Consider the following 22,580-nt stretch of genomic DNA (forward strand, 5'->3'; position numbering starts at 1 on the left):
ACGTGCATGGTAAGAACTGAACTGCCATGCAAACAGGGCCGCCATGGGGGACGCGCCAGCAGACATCACCTCACAAAAGGGGAAACGGCTGGGAGCTCCTTGAGGGAAAAACGAGCCTTCAAAGCCTCTGCCCAGTTTTCCAGATCTGGCACACAGTAGGTGTTCAATAATCTTTAAAAAACCTGAGTGAATGCAACTGTTTCACGCAGAGCTTTCTTTGTTAGGGGCCGCACGCACCTGAACCTTTCTGGGTCTGCTCATATGCGACTGTTAGTGACAATGTCATGTGTGTTGCTTAATGAACATGTTTCCTTGTCTTAGAATTATCTGGACACCAGCCAGAAACCAAAGGACAAAATTAGGACATTGCTCGAAAGGTCGGCAGTGGGACGTGAATACATGGCCTTGGAGAAAGAAAATGGTGCACTTAGCTCTCTAAAGAGAAGCTGTGTAAGACCATGCGAGGCCCCCACGAGCTTGGAAAGGACAATGTGATTATAACCAAATGCTGAAGGTTTTTCTGAAAAAGAAGATGAAAGACAGTGAGCTATAAAATCTCATGTTTTCACTGAGTCTTCTGGATGTTTGTGGAATATGAGAAATTGCTAAGTTACAGCCTCAGAAACAAAGTACAGACAGAAAGCTAAAGACGAGCTCACGAGAGAGGGTGTGGCCTCCGGCTGACGGCAAACACTCAGCACGTGGTTCGCTGGGTGGACGGAGAGACAGACGGCCTGCACACCGGTCAAGAGCAGCGCCCAGCTCGGGCCTCCCGATGCCCCAGGCCGGCCCCCTGGAGGGGGAAGCCCCCTCGGCGCCAGCACCCCTTCTCTGAGCTCAGCGGCCTGTCTCCCTGCCCCCAGAAGAGGCCAGAATAAGGTCCTGTGCTGTCGGCCCCCCGCCTCCCTCATCTGGTGAGGTCGTCAGGTGTTCGTTTTCCCCGTGTTCCTTGGCGAGACCAGGGGGACGCTGCCACTGGCGGGGAGCCTGTGCTGTGGCGCTCAAGGGGTCACGCCGGAGGCTGGGTGCTGGTGTCAGCGGGGGACAGCCAGCAGGAGGGGTGCTGCAGCGGCGGCACACGCCTCGAGAGCGTGTTGAGAAGTGTGGCTTCAGCCTGACAACGAGTCACACGGGAGGGCGGGATGGGGAGCGTGTGTGGAGCCCAGACACGCCGTGCTGGGGACGGGCCTGCGGGTAGGGATCAGGAACGGTGGTCTCTGAGTTCCTACATGTTGGGTGCTGAGTGAGCCGGGGTCTAACGAGCTGGACCGTGAACACATCCAGACCCAGCGACCAGGGCGACGGCAGAACGACAGCCGCTCCCAGGCAGAGACGCGCGCGGGGCTTTCCTGAGGCCTGGGCCTGGCTGGCGGGCAGGCTCCCGCACACGCAGACCAACAGACTGAGAAATACTCCAAAAACACTGATGTCCCATCCCTGCCCCCTGCCGTATAGTCAGGACGACGGCCTGTGACCCTCAGAGCACTTCCAGGCTTAAAGGTTTCTGCTGTCACTTAGTATTTAAGTGGGAGCCACCAGAGGCTGCATGGTGCGTGCAGAACACAGTGAGGCCTCGCGTTTCGCATGTCACAGCCGGACTCATCCACGCGAGTCACAGCAGGCAGAAACTTAGGTCACTTCTTCACTGGCCTCAAGGAGAGAAGCCACAGCATGGCGGGCTCACGACCAACTGCATGTTTCTTTGATCTCAGGGTTGAGTTGGATTCCTCTGCTTTTGTGGTGTCAATGCAGCCTCACTACAAAGGCCAACACCGTCCCAATCTGGGGTCCCGGGGACACGGAGCCCAGGCCGGTGCCGGGACTGCAAGGGCTGCTTTTGACAACTGCCGGTCTAATTTCACTTCGCACACACACACACACATTACAGACTGTCAGGTGTAAGTGACAGGGCTGCTGTCTGGACACGGACGCCCACAGAGGTTACGGGCAGCCCTTCTGAACCAGCACTCAGAGGCGAGGCGAGGCAGCCGTGAACAGCCCCTACGGGGTGCCGTGGTCGCCAAGGAGCAGACCCGCCCTGGTGCTGGGCTGGCATTCCCGTTTTATCCAGTTATCCAGACCCTCAGTCTCTCCGGTGGAGAAGACACAGGTTATTTCCTCTTTCTAATTCTCGCTAAGGGAAGATGTGAAAACCATACATTGCTCGGGTGAAAGCTAATGAGCGCACCGTAGGTACAAAGATGCTTCTTTCGGAATCATCGGGAAAGCGTCACGGCACATCTGCCTATTTGCTTATAAAAGGAATCTCCTAATCTAATGGGGCTAGAACCAATGATTCACAAAATTACTTCAGTTCAAATTTTAGCTCCGGGGCAAGGCTGGATGAACAGACCTACTCACCAAAGCCCTGACGCAGCTCGCACGGGAAGAGGTAAGGGCGCCTCCCTCCACAGCCAGGCCAGGTGCCAGCCCCAGGGGGGGCGTCTAACAGAGAATAAAGTCGGTGGCCGGCCGGCAACTCGGCTCTGCAGCCATTTCTATTTCCTAAATTACCTGTCTGTCTCCTTGCACTGAGAGCTCCCAGGTTCTTTATTCTCTAATGTGAGTGCAGCTTTTCAAGCCTATCTTGATAATGACGCCTCAGTTATACCATTAGGGAAGTAATCTTTCCAGGGAAGGTTTCATTAACTGATGGACCACCTCTCTGAATTCCTTTTATACTCCCTTTCCTTTCATCCTGCCTCCCGCCCCTGTCGTGCCAAGTGGCCTACAGAAACCGTTGTTACAGACACTGATTACAAAATCAGAGTAAAAGCTGCAAAAGCAAGTGAGGGAAAGACGCCGTCCCAGGATGGCCAGGGCCACAGGGACGGGTGCCAGGAGCAGGCGTGGGGCTGGGGGTGAAGGCTGGGGTGTCAGATCGCACGCCGGCTGCCACTCACCACCGGGACGCTGCACAGAACCGGGGTCAGGGCACATGAGGTAAGTCCATGAAAACCCATGATGAGAAGGCCGCCAAACGCAAACCCACTGACACCCCGCGAGACAACTGCCAAGTTTTAAAGCGTTATTGTCACACCCGTTCTTGAACAGAAACTGTTTTCTAGAAGGTTTCATGAATGTATGTAACGCATATGCACTTTATGTTTCCTTCTGACACACTTACAGTTTGGTGGTACGAGCCTACGCTGTCAGTACTGGTTTAAAGTCACAATGTGCTTTAACGTTCACAATTAAAACAGGGAAAAGAACACGACGGGACCACACCCATGCATGCATTCAAAGCAGTCACGAGAGATTAAGAAAACCCTGAAAGGAAACGCTCCTCGTGCCGTGGCACAGGCCTAGCTCCTGCACGACTCAGCTGAGACCAGCACATCCTCTCCCAGCACGGACTCCGCGCTGGGCCTTCCCGCCTCCGGCTTCATCGTACCTTTTACATCTTCGTCCTCGATTGTCGTGTTGGAACTCTCAGTCGACTCCTGTGGAGGAGAAAACACATTTTAAGTTGCAAACAATGAATGGCTTCTCTGCTCTGAAACAACTGGCGAGTGGCGTTCACATCATGCAAAATTGTTCAGCAGGCTGTGTGCGTGTGCTGACGTGCAAACGGACAAACACGTGACATGATCGGAACAGAAATAAAATGCCAAATGCCACAAACATTTACACAGGGATCACTCTGGGCGCCTACGCTCGGAAACACCATAACTCCAGGGGATCCGCAGACGCGGCCGGAGCGTGCTGCTTCCTTCGAGAGCCGTCTAAGGACGTGTTTGTGCTACATGGCACCATGACACGTGCTTTTTCTACGCATTTAGGAGAAACTGACGACATCAGCCTAAGAAATTTGAACGTTAAAGTCGAACAATTTTTAATCTCAATCAGTAACTAACCCTTCATGGTGGAAGGCAGCGTCTGCCTGAGTTCGCAGCAGAGGTGCCTGCCTCGTTTCTCTGCAGAGAGAAAGCACGGCAGTGCTAAGCTAAGGTGTGCTTTCGCGAACTTCCACGTTTGTGGTCGATCAGCACAATGGAACCATAAGGAATAATTTACTTCCAAGGACAATTAGATTTTTTTCATTCATTTTTAAATCAGAAACTGGCCATTACTGAAACCCACTCCCATAATGAAAAGACAAGGCTGTTTCTTCGTAAAACTATCGATGAAGCTGGAGATTAATGAGCACACTTACAAGGACACTGTAACAGCCAGCATTGAGACACATTCCTCAAAAAGGGTCTGATAAGTTTTTCCATTTGTAATGTATTTTCTAGCAAAGAAATTTAGTAATATTCATAAGACACCATTTTCCATCTGGAATGATTCAAGGTGAGAGCAAAAGCGCTGGAAACAAGCTTCCGATTACAGCCACGGGCTCCGTGAGGAGGAGCAGGCTCTGGGGAAGGGTGCAAACAGCACTCGGCATCCTTTTAGAGATTCAATATTTAAAAAATCGATCAATTTGTGTAACTATCACGCAGAATGTTTACACCAAAGGGACAGACTAATTAGAGATGTGTCCAGTCTCCATCCACACAAACCAGTCTCCATGCATTTCTTAACGTGACCTAGAGTTCAGGCTTAAACTTCACAAGAAGTAAACCCATGCACTTGAGAATAAACTAATTCATGTAAACAAGACATTTCATGCAGCGCCTCTTACACAGGACAGAGTCGGGCCTAGTCAGCGTCCGCTCCAGCTGCTACGTGTGGCCTCCCTCTCACTAATGACACTGGCAAAACCTGTCTCGTGTGTGGTGCTCCTGACAGCCTCCAGTCTTTTAGGGACGTGGGGCACTTGAAGTGTCAACGACTGTCAAATACATCTCATAATAAAGAATGTAGCGCTCGATGGTGTTTCATGGTTTTAATATTGATAACTAAATGTTAACCCAGAGAAAACGTGTTTCCTGACTTACACATTGCTGATAAGCGTAAGGAGAAGACGCGGGGCTTATTTCAGAAAGTCTGATGCAGTGGTTCCCCTCCCCCTGGAGCTAGAACGATGTATGAGAATAAGCTGGATACGCAGACTACGCTTAGAAAGCGTCTCCTTTCCTGCCGCGGACAAGCACGGGTACTCAGTCCATACGCGTGCAAGCAAGCTCCAGCGGAGGGGACGGCCAGGCTCCTTTCAGCATAAATAGTCAAACATCGGTTACGGGAATGCTCATGGCTCAACACAGACAAACGCATTTCACAAGAAGTTAAACTCCCGTATTCTCCTCAAATTCATGCCAAACAACAAAACACCACCAACAACAGAATTAAAAGGAAAAGGAAAAAACCACAAAACACTATGACAACAGAATAAATAAACTCAAAAGCAACATTAAACTTAGGTAAGTGCCTATGAACTCCAGTTGATTTTTTTGAAGAGTGGAATGAGACAGCAAGAAATTCTAAAATTTCATGCAGATGCATCTAAAGCACAATGCAAGTCAGGCATGAAAAAAAAGAAAAAAGGCCAGATGGACTTGCTTAAGATACACAGTCACCTTCAGGTAAAGACCTCGTTTAACCCGACTTTTACTAACGGCACCACTCATTTCTCTTTCAAGATGTCATTCATTTTTCTTTGGAAAGAAATATGTGTACAGTTCTAGGTAGATTAGACCCAAAAGAAAGTGTGCTAGAAAAAGGGTAAGGATTTTCTTTCCTGTTTTTAGACAATTAATTTTGCTTTGACTATTTGATGAGATGTGTGATCTTGTTAAAGCAAGGCGATACTGATTCTTTCTTTCTGAATACCTTGTTTCCGTCAGGGTGGTGGATTACAGTGGTTTGGGGCTCCTGAGTGAGAACAAAATAGAGAAAGAAACAGTTTGCATTGGTCAGTACAGTCTCACTGGTGAGAGGGACAGAGCAGAGCGAGCCAGCTGACAGAACTAACAGTGACACGAGCTGAAGCGATGCCCACGACTGTCAGGGGCTGCAGCTCACACGACCCCGGGGGGCGAGCTCCCTGGTGAGCCCGAGGCAGGAGCCCTGGACCCAGCAGCGGCATGCACAGACCTTCTCCTCATCAGCGCACAGACAAGGCTTTGAAGGCCGCGGGCCTGGCGAGGCGGCCACTGTTTCACAAAGTCCCACACCACATAGAGCTTTCCTTTTTTCCCCAGGGAGCGGTCTGGCAACGTGTGTCCCACAGAAACTGGCCAAGGCCGCTGGAAACTGGCAGGCTTTAGAGGCTCTCAAACTCTATTTGAGGCATTTTCCAGCAGTAGTGCTTTGAGAATCGATTATGGTGTCATCACCAACATCAGCACACAGATAAACAGCCTTGGGAAACCTAGCACCATTGGACCACACTTGCAAAGGGCCTTCCTAAAGCATGTGTCTCCAAAGTCCCCAAGAAACCCTAAGGGACTTGAAAAGGTTCACGTAAAGTGCTTTAGAATGAATTATATCTTTACTATAATTTGAGACATGATGCTGTTGTGTCCTGATTTATACCTAAAAGAATTTCTGCTTTATGGAACATACACCGGGGTGCCAAAAAAAACCCAAACATATATATATATATATATATATATATGATGCTCAAGCGGTAATTCTCTGTAATCAGAAGTGTCTGGACGCTGATGGAAACCACTTTGAGCACCTCTTGTAACTGCAGAAGTCGAACGTGACTTGTATTCATTTTTTGTTATTAGTATATATTGAGCATTACAATTTTAATACAGTTTTCCTTTTTTAAAATGTGTATACATTTTTTGGGCACCCTCTGTATTTACACAGAAGATTTGCTTGTAAAGCCATGTTTTTCCATATGAAAATATTATTTTTGCTATTGCTTTCCACCAGAAAATTGAAGAAATATGCCCAAGTGGAAAGTAACACTCGAATAACTGATGTAAAAGTGACTCAGTGTCCACGCATCAGTGGCGCGCTTGGCGCTTTCGTCACATGACGCCTTGTGCGCTGACAGTTGCTGCCGCCCTGAGGGCCCCCTCCACACTGAGCCTGCGCCCCCCTCCTCCCCCGGGGTCACCAGCCAGCGCTGTCCTCACCGCTGCACAGCTGCTGTCTTCCTGCAAATGGTTCTAAATGGGCCTCCCAGTGAACCCAAGCGAAATCATCCCAACATTTTGGATTCATTGAAAATAACAGTATAGAGGTCGGCAAAAAAATCAGAAACCTTTCTGAAAATCATAAATGGGGGAAATACTGTGGAACTCAGAGCACTGAATTCCAGTATTCAAATCTCAGATTGTAACACAACACTGTTTCAAGGCGTTAAACTGATGTAGTTGTTGATCGTGTGCGTCTGATTGAAATGGATGCCGCTGGTCCCACCAGTGGCCATTCAAAGCTCTATGCTATGCGGTTTCATCGTCTGGATGAAAGTGAAACAGTGATAATTTAATTTAAAATACAACAAACAGCGAACTTTAAGTTTCGAAGAGCCTCTTACTCTCAAAAGGCGAGGTCTTCCAAAGCCTTGCTGTCTGTTAGTGAGAGGGACCCGGGGACCCGGAATGCGGTCTGCATTTCCTGTGCTTAGCGATTGTCCCCTTAGCTGTCCCTGATGCCAGCAGTGCCTCACGGGAGGAGGAGGGTCCCCGGCCTCGGCCGCGGTCATCAGCAGGAGAGCTGAGGGCAACCAAAGCGCGTCCCACTGCATTCCCAGGGCCGCATGCACAGGTGGCCGCCGGGACCACGTCCAACAACGAAATGAGGTCGCCCCATGTTAGAAACACACTGCTTGACAATCAACTGCCCTCGCGAAAAGAAAAAACGAACTTTCCCACGTCTTAGGAAGCAAAAACGAAAACAAACCCAACGAAACAAAATACTCGTATCTATGTATCTACACAGTGAAAGCAGTGACAGAGAACAGCAAGGAGCGTAGGAGGGTTACAAAGAGTCCAGAATACCAGCGCCGGGGGAGGGGCAGTCTCTTTGGGACTAGTTACCACGTTGGCTTTGTTGTTTATCTGTAGGTGTGCAGAAAACAGAAACAGAGACGCCTTAACCCTCGGTAGCAAAGTCTCTACCTGCAGCACTTCTAGGCGGAGGTGCAGACACAGAAATAGTCACTGAGGGTAACAAAAGGCAGGATGACATCACGGGAGGGGTGACCACGGCGAGTCCCCGGTGGTCACACACGGGGGGACCGTATCTGTGATTGTGGGATGGCCAGACCCACGTGGGGGCTTTGGCTCGGCCACCTTAGTGGACAGAGAGCTGCTTCAGCGGAGCTCGGCCGGGTGTCCGAGTGTGAAATGACCACAGATCTCCTGAGCTTGTTCTGAGCCCGAAGTCACCACGGGCCGTCTCTCTGGGGAGCCACCATCTCCCTGCTTGGTGGGGGTCCAGTTAGAGACTTAGCTCTTCTGATGACATGCAGGTTTGGTAACACATTTTTTAAATGATACATCTGGGTCTCCTTTAAAAAATACATCTTCAATTATAAATGGGCAAGCTGAACTCTTTACTACATTCTGATTGTAAAATGACTATTTTTCACAGTTGTTTCAGAGGAAAACACTGTGTTCTGTCAAAGTCTTATGGCTGTGGTTGGCGAATGCATCTGGTAAACTCACTCCCTGGCTTTCACATCATTGGGTTTGACCTCAGAGAAAAGGTCATGGCCCCTGTGAAAGCGACTGAGAGTCAGGGGGTACTGCAATGGCCCACAGATGCGTGGCGGCTTGAAGAATCAAAGACTTAAAAAGTAATAACCAACGTTCATTTAAACTCATGTATGACAACTTACATTATAGTTATCATACGGGGAAAGGAATTAACATCCATTTTCTGTATGCACTGTATGATGTAGGCACTTTCTTTACTTAGTATTGTCTAAAGGAATACATCCTATAATTTTCATACAAATGTGCATAAGGACTTAAAAGAAAAACACACTGCAGAAAAAGGAGTCTCATGAGTATTTACAAATTACAGCAACCAGTCACGTGAGCTGTCTGGGAATTCTTTCCTTTCGTAGTTTGTAGCTACAGGTCCTATTGAAACTGGCAGTGAGGAGCGGGCAGAGGCTCAGAACCTGAGGCGGTATCCTCTCTATCCCCATCCGTGTGATTATTTGGTATCTTATCTAAATGAGCTCTGGCATGGTGCTCTGTAACATGCAGGAAAAGGGAGAAAACTTTCGGTGCCCCTTCCTGGAAAACTTTTCAAATATTAAACCATCCGTCTGTGTTTTGCAGGAAGTTTGTACAACACTTCGCTTTAAATAAAAGTGCACAGAATTTAACATACAACTTGGGCAACAGCCAAGCCGAGATCAGAGACATGGAACCTACTGAAGGGGCTGAAATCCCGCCGCTGCGCGGGGACAGAACACACGAGAAGCACGGGGTGTGCGTGCAGACATCTGCCTACGAGGACGGGGCCTGGCGACACACAGCGGCTTCCTGCCTAGGGTCAGAGGGCCTACGAGTGACACACGCGTGCGGCTCACACGCGCATGCGGGCCTGTCAGTGGGTGCAAAGGAAAGAGGAAGTATTTATTTGTATTGATTTTGAGGCAAGACAGCTGTCTTTTTTCTAGGATGTGGTTGCCAGGAACTGCTTTATTTGGGTGCAAATGTCCCACGTGCACACCCTTGCACACTTGTCTGCACGGGCGCGCACACACAGTGTGCACACACCCTCTTGTCTCCCAATAGGGAATTCACCTGGATGGCCACCCTGAACCGCCAGGTGCGGCAAGTCCCAGTTAAACGTGGGTTCCAGCAGCACCGCGGTCATGTTTCGGTGCAGATAGAAACGTTCTGTTAACGTAAGCATTAGCGTGTGGGCCTTCTCGTCCTACAGGAGATCTTTTGAAGGAACATGTAATGCTAAGTAAGTGAAGAATCAGAGGAGGACATGTCAGGAAGGGCTGGGAGGACTGGCTTTCACATGACTACCAGCGAGTGGGGGCTCAGCCACAGCCACCTGGACACACACGGGGCTCGGGCACTTTTGGCTGTGAGACGCAGTCACTTTATGTTATGGAAGCAGAGTGTTTTTCTTTAACAGCAACAACAAAAAGACTATATCGAGTCAGGTATTTAAATGATGCACTGAATCACCCTGATGAAGCACAACAAGATGTTAACTCCAGGGGTTAACTCCCTTCGGTTTCCAGATTAGAAAGCATTTCCTCTGAGGGCTCTCAGCCAGGTGAGCTCACTTCCACACAAGTTACAAACTCCACGGTGGGTGTGTGATGGTGTGTCTGAGCTAAAGTCACTCCTACTTCAGCAATCACGATCAGCTTTTAAAAATAATCCTACAGCGTGTCTTCATGCAGCAGTAAACAGACATTAATTATGTCATGGTCTCTTCAGTTTCAAGAAGAAATGGGACTTTGTCCTTGTAAGAGATCGTTTCATAGCATATGGATGAAGGCGTAAACGTTTACACATTTAGAAAACTCCATTTGAAAGAAAGACAGTATTATGGGACCGTGCACACTGTGCTTCCGTGGCTAATCACTGACCGCTAAGACTCCTACACTTTCCCCACTTAATCAACTTAGGTAAATGCGGCCATGGGTCCCTAGGCGTGAATTTCCACAGGAGAAACCTGGCAGGCAGAGGTCCTCACCGTCATCTGAACACTCGAACTGGACTTCCTTTTCTGGATTGACCAGTCAAAGAGAAAGGAAAAGAAAAAAAATGTGACCGGATACATTTTTAAGAATCAAAGCACGGAGCATAGACTAATTTTGTCTTTAAAGAGGTGCTATAAGTTGACTAAAAGGAAAAAGTTCTGGAAATGTTTCTATATATGGATAGTAGTGACAATAAGTATCTCCACAGGAACGGTGAGTTCGGCATCTCTGAACAGTACCGGAAGACAGGAGAGTAAAACACTTGGAAACCTAAAATATCACATTTCCACCAGTGTTAATGCGGAAAAGGGCAGAGTGAGCTGGTCGCCGAAGCTGAAACTGCATGTGCTCCGCAGGACGAGGGCGTCGGAGGCGGAGGAAAGCCACCGTGCAGCGCGGGGCCGTCCTATGGGCTCACGTGGCACGGTCACCGCACCTCTGGAAACTCCCAAGTCACACACCCCGGTGGTGAGGAAGGGACGGGGCTTGGACACACAAACAATTTTCTACATTATATTCTCAAAACAAACTGGCCACCGGACTTTGGATGAAGTTCAAAGTGCCAGAATATTAACTAATTCCCAAGAATGTCCAAGTGCTTGCGAGGAAAGTCTGCACCTGCCACTCGGAGAGGAAGAGGCGTTAGGGGAACACGTCAGGCCGTCTGGAAAGAGACGGCCAACGCGATGCCAGTACAAGGGCACCATCCGCCAAAGGGGAATCCCCACGAAACAAAAGGTGGTCTACAGAAAATCAGCTGTTTCACTTTGTTTAGAAATCCAAGAAAGTCAAAATACCCTATCTTTTTTTTTTTTTTGGAAACTTTTCTACTATTTGTTCAAAACATTCATCTCGAATACATCTCGATGCCTTGTGATGAAAGCGGCCCAGGGACCACTAAGACCTTCGTCATAGCTGCCCCGCAGGGAACTCAGCCATCTGACATCAGACTGTCCAGGCCAGTGGCTCAGCTTCTATAGCAACGCCGTATAAAAGTATTATTTTGTCATGACTTTTAATATGTAATAAAATAGAAAAATACAGCTTTTCTTGGCATAGATATTAGTCATCTTTGTGTATTACTTTATACTTCAACCTGCATTCTTTAAAGGAACTAGAAAAAACAATCTGCAAAGCCTTATGTGTCATATTTAACATTTAAAAGTTTCCCAGCACCTGAAGTCAGAAACGGCTCAGGACTGTTTAGCTTACCTTTACTCCATCTGGTTTCTTCAGCAAACTCTTGGCTGCTGCAAAATGAGAGTGAGATCGTTTTAGTGAGCGATGCCAGGAGGCCGCGGCCAGGCAACCAGGCAGGCGCTGTGCCTTCCTGCCCACGCCTGCCAGGTTTTCAAGGTCACAGGGAACAGAGCTCAGAGGACGTGCAGATGCAGGATCACTTTTCTTGGTTCTTCCACATCAAACTCAATTCTCACCGAGCTCACTGCATTCCATCGAACACATTGCGAGCTATGTTACTGGACTTAATGTCACTGCTGGCTGTGAAAAGGTCCTGGAAGTTTAAGTGGACGATGCCTTTGTGATCCAGAAAGTTCCTTCAGCCTCCAGACACCAGCTGACAGCCTGTGTCACGTGTGCAGCCACACGAGTGCGGCGGCCCCGTCAGTTCTGACACCTGAGCCCTCTTTTCTGGAGATGTAACACTGATTTGTGAACATTTGATGGGCTAAATAACATCTTTGTTCTAATATATATTTTTGAAATCAGACCATTTCTTACAAAAAACCTTAACAACTATATTTAAAATGAAATGCTGTATTATTGACCTAGAGCAAATTTTTAACATGCTTAGCATATGACCTTTAAAAAAAGGGCACTAAGCATTCTTCCATACTTCAAAATCAGAATACAAAGCCTACGTAAACAAAGCCTTTTACACTGAAAACTTAAAAGTCACACATTTGAGGCACAATTAAAGCAAAACGCAGTCTGCAGCTGAATCAGAGAACTGCCGCAGGACACGGCCATCATGCCAGGCCCCTTTCCTGGAGGGCCCTGGCCAGCCCCCGCTGAACTTGAGTGCACTGAAGGGTGGTGGGTCCTTCCATGGGCCCCTGACGAACAGGCACACACAGATTCATGGCCCCACGTGGAGGACGCTCACGGGTGTGGGGCGGAGCCACATGCCCACCTCACGTGAGCCACACCGTCATTATTTACGTACAGAACAGGGTCTGGCGTCTGACGTGAAAGTGCCTCACTGCAGAAGAATGGCCTGCATGTGTAACTAACTCCCTGCTGCCCTTTGGACTTGGGGAATTATTTTGATACCACCTGATATAATTTTAATTTAAAAGATGCAAAAATGTAAATTTTATTCAGTCCTCAGCATCAAAGCTAATAATTTACTGGTCACTGAGGCTGTAAGAAATCGTTGCCTTGGCTGTAACACTATTTGCCTGGAGCTAAGCAGCAACCAGAAGCGAGTCCTGCGGCAGTGACCAGGTGAGGGCGCGCTCGGAACCCAGGCCTCGCGGGGCGTGGAGAGGTCACGGAGCAGGGCTGGGCCTGGGCAGAGGCAGGACATTCAGTAACCGTCCACCGTACCTCACGGGAATCCACACACAGAGGGGAGAAAAGGGAAAATAAAAACAACTCTGTAACCAGGAACCTACGGACAGATTACTTTAAAGAGCATGTCTGGCAACGAAACGAGTGAATCGCTCAGCACGGACGGTGACACCGAGCACGGGATGTGCTGGGTCTGATGGTCTTCAGTTGGCTTTGAAGCGCGAACTTGAAGAAACTGCCTTTCATGCGAAGACATTCAGAAACAACATCAATTCACCTATTAGTCCTGAGTTTTTTGTTTACACGATTATGAAAGGAAAATGAGAGGTAAAAAAGAGCTTCTAAGTATGGGTGTCTACGTTTTTAAAAGGCCCAATTTATGCCAAGGAATATATTGAAGACTTTAACAAAATACAATCTTTATTCTGGATATTTTTTCAAGTTAGTTAGTCATTAACAATATATATTACGCAAACCATCCTACCCCTTAGTGAGTTGCTAATTTTATTGGGCCACAGTGAAATACTAGTTTGATATAGTGCATATTAGTTAATATTTAATGACACGAATTCAAGTCACCATGTAAGTGTCAACTATATCAATCAACTGTTCGAAAAACAGGTAACTTGACAAAGGCGCTAACAGGTCTTACTCTACCAAACAAGTGGACAAAGGACACGCAGCTCATAACACAGTCCCTCATTGTAGTGTCACTCACTGTGTTGTCACTGCTGTCTGACATCTTGGTGGCAGTTGTGTGAAAGCCACCTACGGTTTCCCCTTATGTGCAACTGAGTGCAGTGGGGACAAAGCAGATCCCTTGATACAATCATCAACATACCGGTGAGTGGTTTCAGGAGTCTGAGAGTGTTGACAATGGTCTACACCATCACCTGGTGTCACTACACTACCAGGCCAGACAGGAGGCAGGAAGAAAGAACTAGGAGTTGCTGTACAATCTGACGCAGCAGGTTACTCTCAGGCGGACAGAAGGCAAAGAGAAATGGTGCATTTTGGGCACCGTTGTGTGAGAGCTGTTCCCAGTCTCAACAGCCAGACCCAGGCTGCCAAGAGCAGCTGAGGGGCCGCCTCAGTCATCCGTGCGTAGGGCTGACCGTCTACCTGGAAAGCTGGTCCTCTGAGACCATCTGCTGCAGAAGGGGCCACGACTCAGGTACTTTCTGGAAACGACATGGACTTGTGACCCTTCTGGAGTCAATACAGTAAGTACATGGTCAGCTTCACTCGGCCATTATTTAGAACTTATTTCTAGCACAGAGTCGTGGCAGGGGGACGGTTCGTGTCCTGCAGTGTCACTTCACTGTGGGGCAGCTTGTCTGGGAACCGGGTTTCGACACCTTTGAACATTGTCAACGTTTTTATAGCCCAGACACTACTGCACTTTGAGAGAACTCAGGCCCAAGAGAACTGGGTCCCTCCATGATGGCCTTTAAAAATTGTGCTTATTGGGATTCCCAATGAGAATGAGACAAAAATGTATTCATCATTATTTATGAAATATCAGTTATAATTCTGGGCTGGAGATGCTGAGCCCATGACGTGAGCACTTCTGTCCCTAGTGGGTGCCCATAGGGTGGCCCTGCCGAAGGCGGCTGGTCATCTGACTGCGTCTACGCCATACCCTGCCCTCCCTGAACAAAACGACAGTGCTGTTCTCATCCTTAATTGCTCTCAATTCCAAAGAGGGAACAGAAGACAGGGAGCAGGGGCTTAACGCACGTACCTGAGAAGTTCCTGGTGGCAAGCATGGTCGTCAAGATGGCGCCCTGCCAGAGAGACAAGAACAAGCAGAGGTCCCGCTGCCTGACGGACTCGCGGTCCTCGGCCACAGACCTCCCAGCCTCGCCTGTGGTCAGGGGCTTCCGTTTCCTGAGAGTAGCAGCCCCCCGACAGTGGCCGGTGCCCTGACCACCTGGCCCAGCTGCCCCCACCCTGCGGTTCCTCCAGGGTGCGCCCCACGCCCCCAGGCCCAGGAGCAGACAGCTGAGTCGAGACTCTTGTGACCTTTGCTAGGTCACAGCCTCAGTTCTCACTCGGCCACGTCACCCCTCCCACAGGTGTGCCACGGCTCACCTTCAGTTTTCTCCTGGCGTTGAACTTCTTCAAGCAGTCGACCGTCTCCTGTCTGTGCATCATGGAAGCCACCGTGGACCGTTGCTGGCAGAGGAGAAAGAGAGACTTAACTTGGGGTTTAAAACATACTAAGCTTAACAGTATCCTCAAGTACCCACACGATGAGCTTGCAAGTGTGCAATTGCAGAAGTTCCCTAACGAGGAAAGACCGACTTTGCCAAGGCTGTTTGTGACAAAGATGCACCATCTATCTATAGAAAGCACACAGATAATATCAATAGTTTCCCAAATTATCTTTGTGACAATATGTCTTTAATCGTATTTCTACTAGACTGTCATGGGTTTACTTATCGCCCTAACACCTGAAATTTACTGAAATCTCTACGTTCCTCCCAAGTTCACACTATTTTCTTAGCACATGTAGAGAACACGCAGTCTCCTTGGCCCTTCTTTCCTGCAACTAAAACTTCCTCCCAGCTTCTAAAGCTGCCGAATGATAAATAATGAGCCTTGTCGGATCTTTTCTCCTGGGAAATACTTGACCTTGGCATCCTTTTCTTAACTTCTGTGCCTGAGTATTACAACAGTTGGTAGGTGGATACTCAGTCCTTGTGTTACTATGGGCAATATTTATTTAGCAATCTGTGTCAACCAGATTTTGCTACCTGACATGTGTTTTCAACCATTACGAAATCAACCTTGTTAAACACCTGGCGTCAACATTCATTCATTCCTTCACTTCACCTTGTTCTGCAAAGATTATTTTAAATGCATGAAAGAAATTTTAAAGGCAAGTCCACTTTCCACACTAGTGCCCGGGGCCTTTGGCGAGCGTCACTTACGCAGATCCATGGGTGCTTCAGGGCCTCGGAGGCTGTGATCCGCTTGGCAGGGTTGATGGTGAGCATCTTGTTGATGAGATCTTTGGCCTCAGGAGTCACTGTGTCCCACTCCGGTGATGGAAACTTCAGAAATATAAATTTATAAAGCATTTAAAAAATAGATACACTCAGTCAAATGGGGAATAGCCAAACATACTAATCATTTCCTTAAGTAGTGAATTTCTTCACTAATTTACTTTCTGTATGAGTTCAATTTTATCGACATAAAGTGATGTAGATAAATATGTCCCCATGCATATATCTACATATAATATGAAGAGTAACTGATAAAGGAGAAGCACACATGCTAAATTGCTTGCATATTATATCTAGTGAATACACTTTACAATTCAGAAAAAAAAACCTTAAGAATCTTCTAGTCCTCTCAAAGCATCTCTGCTTTAATCTGAAAATAAAATTTTATGCCATTTTCCCCATAATTATTTGCAAAAATCCATAAAGCTGAGAAGTCACCAAAGAGAATTCATTTTCTAGCATCCATGGTAATAATACAGATGCCAGTTCATGACACGCAGTTTTCCTTTCTTTGTACAGATATTAAAATACTATTTCTAAAAAAAAAGTACTCAATTACAAATGTCGCCAAGCCAAGGTCATGAAGGTAACCAACTCTCAGAACTTGTATTAAAAATCCATTTGTACATTAATAACTTTATAATTAAGCTATTTATTCCAAGTGTCCTTTAAATAAGACATATTTTAAACTCTTGTGACACACACATCCCCCTAAACAGAACATTTTAACAGGAAGGCACTGGGGAGTTCATGAGGCATGACAGGATACAATTCACACTTTTTATATGAACTCCTCTCAACTCGACATGGACTTTGCGTACAGAGGTGGCCCAGTGTGGCCTTGTCACCCCTTAGAAACGCACGGGAAGCGTCTCCAGACCCTGCACCTGACTTCAGGAGGGCTGGGCGAGGTGAGGCCAGGGGAGGGGGCAGAACGTGTTTCCGGTAACATTTACCAACGGAGAGACAGACACTCCGTCGACGAGCACAAAGCTCAGCCATGAAGAGAAAATAGAGAAAGACTCACTCTTCAGGCTTAGAGCTCGATTTGTGTGTGTGTGTGTGTGTGATTGTGTAAGCCTACCTGCAAATAATTCTAACTGTAAATAAAATGTATTGGGATTGCAATTTTCAAATATTTTTCAATTGTGAAACTCCTTCAAATGAAATGTTGCAAAGAAGCCCATTATGTAAACAACACACAAAACAAGTCAAAACTGACACACAGAACAATGTTCTATTTGATACGGGGTCACTGCAAGGTTCCGCTGGCATACCATCTAAAATTACGTGATACGCCTTTGGGATGTAATTAGACTAATCATCTCTAAAGCGCACATCTTTCACTTTCCGTGTGTGTTAAAATGCACTAAGATCCCAGCGTTTGGACAAGCAAGGCCCCTCCTCAGACACGTCCCTCTTTTCTTGTCAGTCTCAGCAGACAGTGAGCTGGAAGGAGATACAGACAGACCCACGTGTGCATTTCTTAGTTTACCTCCCTTCCCCTAAAAGAGAGGCAAGTAATACAGGAAACTGCTGAAAAGGACGGCTGAGCCAGCGGTCAGCACACAGAACACAAGCCCCAGCACAGCGCGCCAACGCCACATACGTCATAGGCTCCGGCCTTGATCTGCTGGTAGAGTCTGTGCTGGTCCTCATCCCAGAAGGGCGGGTACCCCACCAGAAGGATGTAGAGAATGACACCTGTAAGGGACAAGCACACACAGGGTGAGGCACATGGACGGCCGGGAGCTTCTGCGGCAGATGGCAGGGCACCAGGTGACACACGTCCCAGGAGAGATGACCGGGCTGCTGGGAACCCGGGAGGACATGTCTGTCCGCTCCGAGGCCCTGCGGGCAGGGGGGTGTGTGGGGGTGCTAGCAGCGCAGGTAATGCCGGTGACACCTGGCAGCCCAGGCCACACACGCTTTGGCCTCCCGTCCCTGACTCTTCCCTCAGGCGACCTCTCCACACACCTCTCTCCTTAGAGCCTCTGTGATATTATTCATTGGTGGCTGGCATTGAAAACAATGTGTGTTATTTATTCCGTTAGTCACTGTGCTTCGAATTCTGACAGTTTGTTGAGCGGCAGTGACTTGGCCATAAATTCATGCTCTGAGCAGCCAGGGCTTCTGGGGGTGTGGACAACAAGTAAGGGGGTGAAAATTCTTCTCTCTTCAGTGATCTTAGCCTTCAACCACAGAGCTTTTCAATGAAACTGTGAGACCAGTATTGTACAAAAGAACACATTATAGGGGACGGAACTGCACACGAAACTCAAGGAAAGAAATACTCAGCTGTCATACAACCTGATATGGTTAAGTATGTAACTATTCACAACAAGTGTCTGCTTTAACTTTCACTGAAACAATTTTGTTTCGTCTTGAACTTGCTGTGAGATTGCTTCTGGTACCCCCGTGTCTCCCGTCCTCTACTTTTGAAAAACATCTTTGCCCCATGCAGGTCTTCAGTTTCTTCCCCAGTTCGGTGTCTGGGACGAAGGTCCGCTCTGGCATCTCCCGCTGGCTTTCCCTTAGGCCAGGTGGCCTCCGCCTCGGTGCCCTGGGGCTCCCTGCTCCCTGAGCAGAGCTGGTCCCGGGGTCCCCTCCCCTCGTCTTCTCAGGGCAAGCTAGCCCTGCTCCCGCATCGCCCACCGTCCAACACTGCTGCAGCTAAAACGGCTTTTAAACTGTGGTTTAGCCCCCTAAACTTGCACAGCCGTCTGACACACACCTGAGTAAACACTTCAAACGAAAATCCTTAATAATGACCCACTGAGGCCTTCAAATCAGCTACTTCGTCACAGCGCAGGTGAAAAGGAAAAAAAAAAAGGGATCATGGAGAAAATCGCATTATACTAGTACCTCATCTCCACAACACGGAAGATTTTCCATTTTTCACTGTTAGAGACTCACGTGCACTCACTCACTTTCAATCCCTTTTACTATCTGGTGTCACAGACGCAGCTGGTGGCGACAGTGGTGGGCGCCATCGGGGTTTCCGCGCAGAAAGAGGCCATCGCCACGGCCGGCCCTCAGTTACTGGTGAAGGGGAGGGGCTTTGGAAAGAGCAGCTGCGCCGACTCTGGACATTTCTCTGATGAGCCTAGGGAGTGAGGCTGCTAGAAAGGCTCCCAGCGGAGACGCTGGCCTCCGACGGGCGCTGCAGGCGTCTCATCAGGGCTGGAAACTGGTGCTCTAATCCCATCAGACCTTCTTTAAGGATGATTTACTTCACGGACTGTTTGGCTACCCTGAGTACAGCTCATGCAGGAAGGCGGGGTAACTGGCCCTTTGTTGGCCAGTTTTCAAAATAACGCGTTGGTTCCCGAGTGTCTCCCGAAGCTTAAGGTTTCTGTTGTGTTTTGTCATTATAATGCCATGCATTTAAACACTTGAAATGCTGGAGCCCATCAGTGCTTTTCCTTAGTTGTCCTCTAAGTGTCCCGCCTTTAACCAGTAGAAGCCTCTTCACATTGGCCCCCGAACCCATTAACACAAACTCAGCGGCCTTTCATCTTCCTCTTTCCGTGTGACCAGACAGCCCTGGGCCGCCCTGCGCGCCTCCTGTGGGTCTCGGAACTGGCTCCCACACGAGACCTGGCTCCTCAGAGTGACGTCGCTGTGAGGCTGCTGGGGGACCACGGCTTCCCCAACAAAGAAAGGGCGGGGGGCCTACCAGGGAGGAGGCCCCGGGGACCGAGCTAAGGACGGAACTGCAAGGCCAGAGAGCAAACTGCAAACATTGCTGGATACTGGGTGACTGTAAGCCATTATTATTGCATGAAATTTTCAAGTATTGCTATTAAAAGTAATACACATTAGGCTATTCACCGATGTGCTGACAGGATCTTTGGACGTGACTGAAACGGCCTGGGTGAGTGGAGGGGTGCCGGTGGAGTGAGGTCAGCCCTCAGTTCGTGGTATGTTGCTGCTTTTCCAGAACAAAATGTTAAAAGACTGCTTGACACAGTCAGCTTCACACAACCTTTAGTAACGGAAGCTAAAACTAGTTTTCATGATGTTAAGTACATACCTGTGCTTGGGAGACGTGAGGGATGTCTGATTATATCAGTCAAGAGGCCCTAATTCCTGATTAGAAAGACCACATTACCAAAGAGCTTTTAATAAAAGCTAGTTAGGAAAACGGTTAAAGCTATAATCATGATAATGATTATATAAGGGAGTCTGAAGGCCGTTCTTATGAAAGGTGAGATGAAGGGACAATTTTGAAAACCAGGGACGTCAGCGGGAAGCTAATGGAACAATCTAGCAAGACGTGCAGAGGGCGGGCGGGGAGGGCCCGGGGCCGGGAAGGGACGGCTGGCGGGTGGCGGGTGGGGGATCGTGGTGCTTGGCTGCTTTCGCAGAACCAGAGACCACGACATCCCCACACACTGCACCAGGGGCGCGCTCAGCTGACACTGCGGCTCGGGCCACCGAGGGGCGAACAAAGACACGACAGGAGCTAGTCTTCAGATGCTGGGACCGGCCTGCACGTGTAGCAGGGGCGCCACGCGCCAGCCCTCGGGCACCAGGCAGGGTGGGTGCCCGCGTGGTGCCGCGTGGGTGTGACACGTCGGCCCGTCTGACAGGCGCAGCTGCTACATCTCAGCAGAAGCACCTTCATATTTCTTCTTCCTGACTTTAGAGAAGCCAGAAACTGATTGTTTTTAAAGAGGTCTCCTGGTGATAGGTTATGAAATAATGATAAATGTCATCACCCCCAGGGTGAAAGATCCAACCGTCTGGCCAAGATGTCTGTGACGGCTGCCTGCAGCCTGTGCTACGCTGAGGAGACCCTAACGCCCACTGCCCTTGCGTAACCAGCAACCAGCTGCGTCCAGCGCTCAGCGCTGTGGCACCCGTCACCTGGCAAGACTGTGCGACGCGCACACCTGAGACTCTCACACAGTGGTTCTCTGGTGGCGTCCAGAAAGGTGCATGTTTGATAAGCTGGTCACTCTGAAGCACATGGCCCAGGGCCCACAGTGTGAAAACCATCTCGGGAGATGTGACGCTGTATTTAGGTACCGAGTCTGAGGCCAGTGGGAGACACTGTACCTGGGGCGGGAAGATTGCTGAGGACACGTGTCACAGAGGGTGGCGCACAGCACTACCCTGGGAGCATGTCTGGGACGGGCCAGGGACAGGCATCCCAGGACGGGTAACAAACAAGCTGTGCAGGAGGCTTCAGCCTTCAAAATGGGAAAGGCTTTGTTAAAAAGCACTAGTGCTGACTCACCCCAGCAGAACCATGAAAGGTGTAGGCCCAGAAACCACATAGATGCTGAACCTGAAGTGACCGTGCAGTAAATGTCCCATAACACTCCAAGGGTCCCGCAAACATCATGGTATTCTGTGACAGTCTTAAGTTATTGTCACTCATACCTGATCTGAGCGATGCCTAATTCAGGTAGAGAAGTAGTAAGGTGTGTGCATGTGTGCGCGCGCGTGCGTGCGTGTGTGTGCATGTGCACGCGCGCGCGTGTGTGTGTGTGCGCGCGTGTGCTATGTTTACAGGCTTGCATTTATTATTTTTTAAGCCAGGATGCAGAAGGAAGTCCTGTTAAAAGCCAGTGATTCAGTGACATCAATAAACAGCACTTGCCCACCCTAGTAGGGAATTACGGAAATAGCTATACGTATAAGAAAGCCATCAAAACCAATTTACTGTTGCTAATGGCAGAACACAGGCTATGTTCTCGCTTTGGTAACATCTATTATTTACTTTCCAGTAATGGATGAGTTGCTTTCAAAGACCGAGAACAGGTCACACTATTTTCTGTGTTAAAAAAGCAAGGCAGTAGCAGTAAGTACCTGAGGTTTCTGTGTACAGAGAGAGGCCTATTTCTAATAAAATCATGTAAGGCTCCCTTTAGCCACTGTTCCAATGTCATCCTTCACTCTCTGTATCAACTGCAGGAAGACAATGTTCCGTGAGGAGTGCTCCCAGCTCAGCTCACAGAGAAGGGCCTCCAGGCTGCTCCACGGCCCCTCGGAGCTCCCTGTCACCTGGGTGTGTCTACCTGCCACCTGACCTCCAGCCTTGAAAAGGAGGAGTCACACAATGGCAAGAGCTAGTGTGACGAATGGCTGTCTCCCTCAGACACACCCCAGGGCGAGCGCCACCGGCAGGCTGTGCATCGCTCTGGGGGGGGGTCTTACAGCAGGGTGAGGAAGGGGACACCGCCTTATAGTTCAAGTGAATTCAATGTGCCTTTCGTGTCATCTGAGGTGACACAGAGCAAAAGGGTAAAACAATGTCCCAAACACAGCAGTGACCTAGACATGTAACGAAAGGCAGAAGAATCTATGACGATGCTTCTAGCAGTGGGCAGTGGGGCTCGCCTCCCCAAATATGTAGTATTAGACTATCTAAAACATTGCTGTCGTTGGTGTGTGACCCCAAGCGCACTTCTAGGCACAATTAGAAGATGCCACACAATCTCTAGAGAGCATGGCAGGTGGCAGCATATACGGAACACGCTTCACTGGGGCGGGGC

The 22,580-nt window shown here is 48.7% G+C and overlaps 1 protein-coding gene across 11 annotated transcripts in view; it reads right to left on the minus strand.

Moving 5' to 3' along the window:
- CAMK2D (calcium/calmodulin dependent protein kinase II delta) overlaps positions 1-22,580 on the minus strand; it is a 195,860-nt gene that overhangs the window by 20,176 nt on the left and 153,104 nt on the right. For 2 of the 11 annotated variants that reach the window (XM_019656575.1, XM_019656570.1), the window contains exons 8-16: positions 17,684-17,778; positions 16,000-16,122; positions 15,158-15,241; positions 14,808-14,850; positions 11,744-11,781; positions 10,525-10,557; positions 7,845-7,904; positions 5,716-5,757; positions 3,395-3,443 (exon numbers count right to left, since the gene is read on the minus strand). In XM_019656575.1, coding sequence (XP_019512120.1) covers positions 3,395-3,443; positions 5,716-5,757; positions 7,845-7,904; positions 10,525-10,557; positions 11,744-11,781; positions 14,808-14,850; positions 15,158-15,241; positions 16,000-16,122; positions 17,684-17,778 — 567 coding nt within the window. The remainder of the gene's footprint in view (positions 1-3,394; positions 3,444-5,715; positions 5,758-7,844; positions 7,905-10,524; positions 10,558-11,743; positions 11,782-14,807; positions 14,851-15,157; positions 15,242-15,999; positions 16,123-17,683; positions 17,779-22,580) is intronic. The other 9 variants (XM_019656572.1, XM_019656576.1, XM_019656571.1 and 6 more) reach the window with 9 other exon arrangements.

The sequence above is a fragment of the Hipposideros armiger genome, unplaced genomic scaffold (genome assembly GCF_001890085.2).
Source record: "Hipposideros armiger isolate ML-2016 unplaced genomic scaffold, ASM189008v1 scaffold_262, whole genome shotgun sequence".
Classification (NCBI taxonomy): Eukaryota; Metazoa; Chordata; class Mammalia; order Chiroptera; family Hipposideridae; genus Hipposideros; species Hipposideros armiger.